This window comes from Homarus americanus, unplaced genomic scaffold (assembly GCF_018991925.1).
Source record: "Homarus americanus isolate GMGI-L3 unplaced genomic scaffold, GMGI_Hamer_2.0 scaffold74, whole genome shotgun sequence".
Taxonomy (NCBI): domain Eukaryota; kingdom Metazoa; phylum Arthropoda; class Malacostraca; order Decapoda; family Nephropidae; genus Homarus; species Homarus americanus.
In genome coordinates, this window is record NW_024716951.1 from 5,697,241 (window position 1) to 5,708,608 (window position 11,368).

At 39.4% G+C, this 11,368-nt stretch overlaps 1 protein-coding gene across 2 annotated transcripts; it reads left to right on the forward strand.

Annotated features, from left to right (window-relative positions):
- Positions 1 to 255: 255 nt before the first annotated feature.
- LOC121858718 lies at positions 256 to 11,103 on the forward strand. Of its 2 annotated transcripts, none has more exons than XM_042355327.1 (10): positions 256 to 639; positions 2,130 to 2,263; positions 2,854 to 3,021; positions 3,573 to 3,682; positions 3,993 to 4,149; positions 4,524 to 4,646; positions 7,313 to 7,377; positions 7,564 to 7,690; positions 9,459 to 9,578; positions 10,216 to 11,103. In XM_042355327.1, exons 2-10 carry the CDS (start codon positions 2,131 to 2,133, stop codon positions 10,323 to 10,325), a joined length of 1,113 nt encoding a protein of 370 aa, XP_042211261.1. In that variant the 5' UTR covers positions 256 to 639; position 2,130; the 3' UTR covers positions 10,326 to 11,103. The 2 variants fall into 2 exon arrangements, with proteins under 2 accessions (XP_042211261.1, XP_042211260.1); XM_042355326.1 differs by having other exon boundaries at positions 256 to 574.
- The last annotated feature ends 265 nt before the right edge of the window (positions 11,104 to 11,368 follow it).

Consider the following 11,368-nt stretch of genomic DNA (forward strand, 5'->3'; position numbering starts at 1 on the left):
TTGTAGACCACACGTTATAGTTGCACCTTATTATTACTATTATTAATATTATTACACACGCACACATATAGTTACCAGGTAACCAGCATGTACATGGATCACGCGCACCTACAGATGTGTATGAGTATGTATGACCCTCGTGTACGAAACACCAAGCCCATTAAGTTTTCTCTTTTCACAATTAAAACAATTAAGATAATTATTGTATCTCACCCCAGCACCCAGGGACTCCTCCCTGTGGGTATATAAAACAACACCCACAGCGTCTCCATCAGTCGAGTACATCTTTATCAACAGTGCTACAAGTTGTTCACTCTTCCCAGGAGTAACACTGAAACCTGGATGTCAATAATCTACAACCAACATCAACAGCTGCTAAAAGACCCTTTACAACAAACAGCAAGTTCTAAGAAGTTGAACCAGAGATCTCTACTCTGTTGTTTACTGTTACATTTTATTTTTCTGGAGAACTGAAATTAATAAATCTTAGTTTACTGCATTGCGAGATCGCAGTCAGAGCCCGAAACCAGAAAACCGCCTATAAAAAGTGTTATAAACGTGGTATATTGAAAAGGTGAGTAAACAGTTATAAAAAGTGGCACCGTAAACAGTGAGGAATACGAACCTACCAAATTGAAGGTAAGCACAGTTGACATGATTTACTACTGCAGGAATTTAAATAATTAATTCGTATGCTTTATGATTCTCAGTTCTTACATTCCTATTCCTCGTCTTGACGCCAATAAATATAGATGTTCAATAATAAGTTGACAAATCATGTGCGATGGATTACTAATTTTGTTTTAGCATCTGAACAAGGGGAAGAACTTGACTGACGTATTAGCACAAGTATAAGATGGCTATATAAATTATTAGGTAAGGGTTTAATGCTGTCTATATATATCACATGTGGTTACATAACTTAAAGAAAAGAGAAACGTAATATCTGAGCGTCATTAATAAGAAAATAACGCCCTCTTACATGGAAATACCTACCTATAAAATTATACATCACTTTATTTACAATGTCTATTTATTAAACTGTGGGCCGTCGAAAACAATGTTTTATACATGATCCAGCACAGTTCATATAATATGCGTCAATAAATAAAGATCAAGAATTATATAATTTCCTCCTTTGGTAGCAGGCAGCTACCAAACAGGGAGGTACAGTACTACCGCCTGGGAAGATATCGGAAGCATAATGTATTGGCTAATGGTAGACCCTGCTGCCATATGGCATCACGAAAATGTGACCAACTCCCAGGTTGCTCATCTGACTCTGCCTCATTTACACACAATTGCAGGGTCTCAATTGTTTCTCTTACCATTGACAATACAACATACATATATTGTTTCTCACTTTTATTTTATTTTTTTTTTTATTTCTTTGTGGCTCTTTATTATTATCATTACACCCCCCCAGGCCCCGATGTGGGTCAGTGACCTGTGCCCGGGTGGGCTAATCCCGTAAAAAAAATTACCAAGCCATATGTTTCAACAACTAAGGTCTTAAATATGCATGTTCATTAAAGTCACTTTATGTACAAGATAAGATAACTAATGAAATTATGATGTCTCTCTAAAATTAGTTTGCATGTTATGGTTTCTGTGAATAGCTGTACAAGGGCCGTAGCAAGGTACGCGGTTTTTATATAGTTTTGCGGTTTTTATATAGTTTTGTAACGAATGAATCGCGTTTTTAAAACGAGGGGAAACATAAAAATATGCCTTATTTTTATCAATACTTCTGATAAAGACTCGGTTTATACAAAAACGCAACAATAAAGATATTCAGTATTTGTTAACTGTTTTGACTACATTTCGGATGATTTTACACGGGAATCTTCGCTGACAAAACAATCCTGCCCTGATCACGGCATTGGAATATTTGTTTTATTACTTTATATCATTAGCACGAAGTAAATTTCACCAGTTATATGCATATTTAATGATCCCTTTAATCACATCATCAATAAAGTGGTCCTACTTCTAGCTTCAGTATTCGCCATACCGATATCACGTTGCTGCTTATGGGCCTGTGTATAACAAGATACTGGGTACACTTAATTATCTTATTTTTAGTTAACAGCTACTTTACAATGAGTTACATGTCTCCTTAACGTCAGGATGATACCGAGGAACATGGAGATGATGACAGCGGTGGCGGTGACGGTGGTAGTGTCGACCCTGCTCAACATCATCATCGTGGCGTCTCCCTCAACAACCCAGAGTTCTGTGCACGGCGTGAGGGACGGGAAATGTAAGCTCCGGTCTCTTGTTTCATAATTATAACAGTTCGTCAACTAGTTTTGGATCATATGAAGAATCCCCCCACCCCAATGTTGCCAACTGAAGAATCCCTCCCCCACAAGTTCCCATGTGAGGAATATCCCCCTTTATTTCAGTGATGCATTGTTTTCCTTCTTTAATTTTTGTTATTTATGTTACATATGCAGAATAGTTTATTAAACTTGTCATCACAGAGGGTACTGAAGAGAAATATGAGTACATAGATTCTCATTAGCATTATTATAAAATCGGTCACGCCACATAAATTCTTGCAGGTATGAATGAAGAACAAAACCTAACCTACTGGTGAGGTCTTGGCCACCTGTTGTGTTCCCAGTGATCGTGTGAAGAATATCCACCCTAGACTCGTTCACATGAAGAACCCCCCCCCCCGACTGCTCGGGGGGGGGGGGTTCTTCATATGATCCCTAGTTTTTGCTAATATCCTGTTAGATGAAGTCATCGTAGTGGAAAAGGCTACATTTTCATTTACTCAAATGATGTGAATCATTTATGAATACGAGATGCATATCGATATTTAATCACGATTTATTTCCCCAGTTTTAAACCTGCAGTTCCTGCCATTCGTGACAGTGAAGGTTCAACCCAAAGCTTGTTCTTCAAAGTCGGACAATTCGACTGGCACTTGTACTTCCAGGAAGGACTGTACCAGCCAGGGTGGCCGAGCTGACGGAACCTGTGCGAACGGTTATGGCGTCTGTTGTGTGTGTGAGTGTTGTATTGTCATGGACAGTATCAGTTGTACGTAATCATAGAAAAAATGGAACCCTGTAAATGATCTCCCTGTGTAAAATACTACAAATATTCTGTGACTTACGAATGTATAAATTAATTTGCTATTTTAAATTCAGAAATTGAATATATTTGTAAGTACTTAGATAATAAAATACAAAAAATATGCCGAATGGAGTAAAACATTTTTTTTAAATAATTGTAGTCTTCAGACTTTTACAGTTGTCAAGGTAAAGTGACTACCAGAGATGCAGTGGTAGTCTTGTAAGTTTTCCGAAAACTATCGTTTTGTTGACGCAAGAAAAAAAATAGTAGAGGTTTATATTATTTTGCAATTTGCTTGTATGTATCTACAGTACATATATATATATATATATATATATATATATATATATATATATATATATATATATATATATATATATATGAAGAGGTAAATTGACAGTGATTTACCTACATACCACCCACACACACACCTCTACACAACTATACAATGCCTCATAGTCGCTGACCGGTATCTCCCTCAGATCAGAAGAAGTGTGGTGAAACAGTGTCGCAGAACTGTTCCTACCTAGTGAACGACGCCTACCCCGACACCTTCATGACCATCGACAACTGCCAGTACAGCATAGAGAAGGTACATTGTTTACTTCTCGTCCTTTACATTGGTACAGCAATAAGGTAGTACAATGATTAAATGTTACAGTGATTCGGTATCAAACGTCTTTTAAACTCCAACACTCATCACACACACACGCACTTACTGATCGCTCTCTCGTTACTCGTCATCTCCTTACTCTGCCGACTATCACCTCTCCCCTCCACTCTCCCTCACTACTTACCACCTTCTCTGCCGACTATCACCTCTCCACTCCACTTTTCCTCCCTCTCACTCACTACTTACCACCTTCTCTGCCGACTGTCACCTCTCCACTCCACTTTTCCAGGCCAACGAAAACATCTGTCAATTACGACTGGACTTCGAGACACTGCGAATTCAAGGACCCGACAACACGACCCAATGTAGTGAGGACACTTTTACTGTGGTGGGTACGGGAGGCGCGAACCCCACCGTCATCTGTGGGGACAACACGGGCCAACACAGTAAGAACCTCAGGGCTGGGGTTGGTAGAAAGGGTTTTTCAGAATTTTTCAGTGTTATTGGGATCACATAAAAATTAGTAACTTAGCTTATTTCACCTAAACACCATAACGCTAACCTAACCTTATCTAACCTAATAAAATCTAACCTACTATAATCTAATCTTATTTGATTTTATCTAACCTAATCTAATCTTAAGTTTTGAAAAGAGTTTAATGTGTCGGGTTTTTAAAAGTTAGATATCTCATGCGTCAAAAATAATTCGATGTCTCATGTTTTTAACAGTATCGCTATCACAGGGTTCTATAAGTTCAATGTATTCTATAGACCTTGGTTCAATGTGTTAGGTTTTCATACGAGGTTGTTGCCCCTTCAGTGTACTTGGACCTGGCGAGCGGTACTGGGGCCGCCAGGGTCAACATCGCCACCACCACCACCACCTTCCCACGCTCCTGGAGGATCAAGGTTACGCAGATCCCCTGTTCCTCCCCCAGTAGAGGTGAGTTATGATACTCCCCCCCCAGCAGAAACAACAGTTCCCTCCAGTATCAATCACTTAGCCAGTTGGACGCCACAAAACATGGTTATCGACGAATACTCCGGTTTGCTCCTGTACTAAAACTGAACCCACACAAGATACAGTACATTATCTCTCTGATATATATATATATATATATATATATATATATATATATATATATATATATATATATATATATATATATATATCTATATATTGATAAAATCACACGGGAAAAGGGAAACAACGGAGCAACTTAGCTTTCGTCTTTATTCAAGACATCTTCAGAGGCAACTGGATTACATGGACAGAGAGAGGCTTAAATATACAGGGTGACCTTATTAAATATGAGGTCAGGTCATAATGATGTCATCCACTAATCCTCACACCAACACACACGTAGAGGAGCTTAAGAGAAGGGGGTGACGTGACTAGTCAGGTCAGGTCAAAAATAAGGGACCCGCTAAATAACTATCCTACAAAGGTTTTCAGAGCATTTTTAACCTTGGGCCACTGACAAATAAATTTATGTAACATATTATCAGTTTTGAACTGACCATCACTAAGGTTTATTGATTTTAATTCCTTAATCAAACTAGCTTCAACTGGGCCCGTTGTTGTTTGCTTCATGCAACTGCCTAGCTTATACTATAGACGGGCAAGGGGTGACCAAATTGAAGTTAATAAACATCTCAGAGGGCACTACTCCGTCGAGTGTCTGTACCTGGACAAGGGGACACAGCTCAAGATAGATGAAAACGCAAGTCCAGAAATTTGTGAGGGCAAACTTTTTCGGAGTGAGAGTTGTGAACTCTTTGGAACAATCTACCAAAAAGTGTTGTGACGGCACCGAGTGTCAGCTTTTTCCAGATCAGACTTAATCAAAACTTGTGCCAGTGCATGGCCGATCAGTGGCGAAGGGGATAAAATTAATGTAAACATAAAAACACGATGGAAACCCTTGAACAATACAACTTCACAATGTGTCCACAGAGTTGCCCACAAAACCGGACAAAGTTGAGTAAATTAAGGGTGTAATGAGGATAAAGTACTTAGTACAAGTAAAGTAAGATTACGCAGTTCAGTTCTGGTCACCGTATTACAGAATGGATACAGAATCCTTGGAAAGAATTCAGAGGAGAATGACAAGACTAATCCCGGGCATTAGGAACCTTGAGTATAGAGACAGTCAGACAGGTTAAAGCATCTTAATTTGCACTCCCTTGAGAGACGTAGAGCGAGGGGCGACCTGATAGAGGTGTGTAAGTGGAAGGCAGGGCTAAACAAAGGGGACATTACAAAGGTACTCAAACTATCCAACCAGGAGCGAACTCGTAACAATGGTTTTAAATTCGACAAATTTAGATTTAGGCGTGATATAGGTAAACACTGGTTTGGAAACATAGTGGATGAATGGAACAAGTTACCAAATATCATCATTAACTCGAATACGCTGAATTGCTTCAAACATAGGTTGGATGCTCATATGAGCAATAGGGGTTGGGTGTAAACGGGACTGCCCAGTATGGGCCAATAGGCCCGCTGCAGTTTCCTCCATTCTTATGTTCTTATGATTGTAAAGTGAGGAACGCTTGGTAGCGTGGCCGATTAGTTATTCAACCGTATTATACTCTTAAGAGGTAATTTTCTAAAAACCGATTCTAAGTACAGCCATTTATTAGTTGACTGAATGACACAGACACATTAACCTCTCGACGTTACTCGACAATGACTCCCTGACACAAACATGAAATGGATACACTTCCCACCGTAAGTAACTCACCCTATGGATCACTCTGACAATGACTCACGCGTGACCTGAGGGAGGCCCAGCAGCTTGGGATTCTGTCTGCAGGTGCTGGGTTCTGTCTCCTATGGGAGACTCTGCTAGCTGGGGACTCGGTACCGGGGAGGGAAATCCCCTTCCCGGCATTGACTTGGACGAGTGTGACTCCGTATGCCTCTTGGTTCAGACTCTCCTTGTCTGTCTTCCGGAAGGAGCTGTCGGCCCCTTATATTGGAGGGGTGTCAGGCCGGCAGATGCAGTCACTAATTAAGAATAATCTGGGTGTGTCGAGACAGATGTGTTTGATCAGGTGCGGGCTGAAGGCTAGTTTTTTAATTAACCTGGTCATGACGCCGGTTTGACCAATCACGCGGCAGTGAGAACATTGTGACCATGACCTCTGCTGGGTCAGGTCTTAATATCACTTTAATTACGAAGGGTGTGTCAACTTATGTAGGTGTACACCAGCGCATCTACTTACTGTTATGTGCGTTGTTGTTCTCTGGGCTGTAAGCTATGGTCTGATAAACAATCATTACAAGGGGCACCAATAAAACTACAAACACTTGTGCAACAGGAAGTGAACCTCTCTATCTAACACGCGTTTTAAAGAAAATGCAAATTTTCGTGATGTTTGTGATTATTATTACCATTAAATTCGTTTTTGCAGGTTAGCAGGAATTATTTTTTTTAATTATGTGTGGGTGTACTTTATTGTGTACTTATTTCCAATGTACAGTTATGTGCGTGCAAATGGATGTATTTGATTATATGTGTTTATACATACGTAGACTGTCTTCGTAGAGAGAGAGAGAGAGAGAGAGAGTATCACATTTAACATCCACGTGTTCCTCCACAGCACCCCCAAACTGCCTCCAGTACTTCAGCGAGTACTCCGGCACCATCAAATCCTTCAACTACCAGGTTAGTCACCATCGTACTACTCTCATCGCCACATTGCTACTCACAGGAAAATTAATTAAACTATGAATTTTACGCACTTAATTGACTTTCCAATTTTAAATAAAAAACAAAATATCGAGTCTCACCCATCCAGCATCAGCTGGTTCACGTACCTGTACCTTATCCAGTTCTCTTTTACCCCCGCAGACTACAGATGGCATCCACCAGCTCGCGAACCAGCAATACACTGCATGTATTAGAGCAAGGGAAGGTTTCTGTGGTATAAAGTACACCAATGACCATTTCTCTATGAGCTTAAATGCTTCAAACCCTAGTGAGTACCTCGTGCTTGTTGTACTGTAAGAGGGTGTAAGGCAGTGGTTCCCAACCATTTTAGTACCATGCCCCACTTTTTTATCACAAATTTCTTCATGTCCCCCACCCGTTAATTGTTTAGTATGATATAACAATATCAGTTTTGAAGAAGTATAACATAAAAAATTGTATCTTTCAAATAAAACTAAAGGGTTTAACTTCAAATTTAATCAAATAAAATCCATTTTATAATGTGTATAACATATCTACCATCAGATTAAATAAATTCAATTACAATCAATTAATGAGACCCTTGAGCCTGATGTCTACTGCAAAGAGATTTTATCCGAGGCAGAAATTTTGTTAATTTCAATCTCAAGTCGCCTCGTTTAGTGATATCCAGTCGGTTTCTTTTCTTCAGTAATAAGTCATTCACAGCACTAAATCCACATTCCACTAAGTATGACGATGGGAATGGTAACAGTAGTTTTCTTGCCAAACTACTTGTATTTGGATATTTAGCTTGTGTTTCTTCACAGAGCCACATCATTGTTCCTTTTATTTTGAACAGGGCTTTAATCGAGTCATCATTTTGTAATTCTGAAAGTTCTCCTTGATACTCCATGGTTACATCTGACAGATCCACTAGCAATGGCTGAGTCATCCAAGATGGATAATTAATTTCTTTCAAATCAGAAAATGTGAAGTTGAAATCGCTTACCATTCTTCCTTGACAGCAGATGAAGAACTGCAAAGTTAAACAAGTCAGAAGCCACGCATATAGCTGGTGCCAGATGCACGATAACATTAGTGGGTGAACACTTGACTAGATTGCACAAACTGTTGTGCTCAGCTAGGTTGTAATTACAATTTTACCCTATAAATTTATAATTTTTACCCATATAGGGTAAAATAAAAAAAAATGTTGATATTACTATATTTTTCATATTGCCCCTCTATTATTATTGAATTGCCCCCCAGTGGGGCGTAGGCCCCACGTTGGGAATCACTGGTGTAAGGGGTTGTATGTGGGTGCATAAGTGTACGTTATGCGTGTTCTACCTGGGTGAGTAGGTTTTTAGTGTATCTAAAGATGGTATTTATGTAGCGACGATGTGATCAGCCATACAACATAACAGAACACCACACAATTCCACGGAATCAAGTAGAACTCTATTTAATACGGCAGAATACAGCATAAACAATGTGACATCATTGAACACTACAGAGTTGAACATAACTTCGTGAACACCAAAACAAAGTTAACACATCACCCCATAACGCCAGCTAAGACCAAAATACAGTACTATATACATGACAAAAAACACCGACGCCGCGTAGAAACATATAGAAAACTGCACAACAAATCATTATACAACTTTACACAGAATAACTATAAAAAATCGCATTATTTTAACTTACCCTGTAAGTAGGTCGTCAGAAATATTATCCGCTGAACTTTACACTAGGGATGTTTATTACCATTTTCTAAGACATTTTGACAGAATGGTAAGTGAAAGATTGGTTAAGAGGTCCAGAGGTAGATGGTGATAGGGAGAGAAACTGAAGAAAGTAAAGAAAGCACTGTTGACTGAGAAGTAATAAGGAGAAGATTGGGTAGGACACCAGAGGCAACAATGCACGTGAACGATAGGAGACTGGCGATAAGTAGTTTGTGGGAGGGTTAGGATAAATGGTTGGCGGTGAGTGAAGTGTGTGTGTGTTTTCTTCCGGTATTGTTCAAATTCTTGTTATCCATATTAATTATTCTGTCTTTCCTTCTGCAGCTGCTAATTCAACAGACTCTCAGTGTGAGAACGACTTCGTGTTGATCCCCGTCGTTTCCAAAGATGGCACTGTCTCCGGCCCTGACCGATACTGTGGCAGCGACTTCGCAGAGTTGACTAGTGAGTGGCTAGGCTAAATTTTAGTTCCTAGGTAACACCGTCCAGTGACATTTAATTAAACCCGAGCGGTTTTCCTTCGTTTTTCTGTACAGCCATAGGCTGAGCCGTCTTAACGCATTGGCCCAGGGCCCCACGATTTTAGGGGCCCCGTGAATAGAGCACGCCACTACTAAGTTAATGACGAAGTCGATGATGCACCTAATGAAGTACATTAATTATATGTTTAAACGTTTGTGTTATTCAACGTACCAATTAATTATATGTTTAATTTTACTGAAAGTTTTAGTTTATATTTGAGTGGGCGGGTGGGTAGGGGCCCCAGGACATTGCTTTGCCCAGGCCCAACAATGCTGTTTAGACGGCCCTGGCCATAAGGTAAAACTTTATTGACAAAGTTCATCGATAGGTAAAATTAAAGTAAAAAAAAATAACAAAAACTAATTGCTCTCCAGTTCCCCGTAGCTTTATTGTACAATAACAAAAAGAGAATGGACAACAATACGATACAAAAACAATAACGACTTTCAGGATATCTAACCTAACTTTAACCTTTCGCACGGTAACATTCCGCTATCGCAACTTCAACCGATTCGTAAAAAAAAATGAAAAATAACAACATTCTGCCTTCTTCCCGTAGCTTTCTCCGCACCGTTCGAGATTCGCGTGGTGACGGACAACGCTGAAAACAGCACCATCGATGTTAACAACCGCGGCTTCTCCCTCCGCTATACCCAGATCCCCTGCTGAGTGAGTCTGCTTTGTACTGCTCCTTCAACCCCGGCTACATGTGATTTTTACATCTTCTGCTGGATATAATATCTGCTTCTGGATAGATTGGTTCTGCTGGATCATAATGTCCCTGCTGCTAGATATCTGCGTCTACTTTTTGTGATGACTGCTTCTACTGGATACGACTGCCACTGCGAGATATAATGACTGCTTATGCTGGATATAATGTCTCCCTATGCTGGGTGTCTACTGCTTCTCTTGGATATAATGACTGCCTATGCTGGATATGTCTGCTTCTGCTGGATATAATGTCTGCTTCTGCTGGATATAATGTCTGCCTCTGCTGGATATGTCTGCTCTTGCCGGATATAATGCCTGCTTCTGCTGGATATGATCATTGTTGGGATCACGACTATTATAGGAATATTTTGGATACAGTGTAGTGCTAATTTCAATAATGTAATTTAATTTACATATTTACACGGATGCTTTGTGTTTACACTATACAGTACAGTTTATAGGTTCTCCTGAAACCTGCATGTAAAGATCTCTACATTTTTTTAATTACTCCCAGTTAACAATCTGCATATTCACTTTGACAAAGACACCATAAATATCTTTAATTGCTTTATATAGATAAATGTCCTGTTATTTACATATCATATGTGTGTTGTTTGGTTTAACAGACACTGTCTATTTTTTTTGTTCAGGAATTGTCCTATTATTTATCCCGCACAAAATAATTGTTGGCTTTATTATTCAAGTTTAGATTTATTAAAGGTAAATATATATTAAATTGCTCTTCATTATAGGAAACCTCACAGTAGTGCAAAGGATCAGAAAATAACGGAACAAATACTGCGGATCAGCAATTTGGACAGTCATCACCTTGGTTTTGGCGAGCTACCGCGTAAATACTGTACAGTATGAGATATTAAAAACACACACAATCAGTGGCGGCTCGTGAAAAATAAAATGGAGGGACTGCAAGCCTCACACAACAGTAGGATACACAAATTTGACCTACCTCAGGTATGAGTTGTAGTTGATGTCCACGAATT

Coding starts and splice junctions, on each gene's coding strand:
- LOC121858718 (XM_042355327.1), top strand. CDS start 2,131: ATGATACCGAGGAACATGGAGATGATGACAGCGGTGGCGGTGACGGTG. Junction 3,022..3,572: donor TTATGGCGTCTGTTGTGTGT/GTGAGTGTTGTA, acceptor TATCTCCCTCAG/ATCAGAAGAAGTGTGGTGAA. Junction 7,691..9,458: donor CTTAAATGCTTCAAACCCTA/GTGAGTACCTCG, acceptor TTCCTTCTGCAG/CTGCTAATTCAACAGACTCT.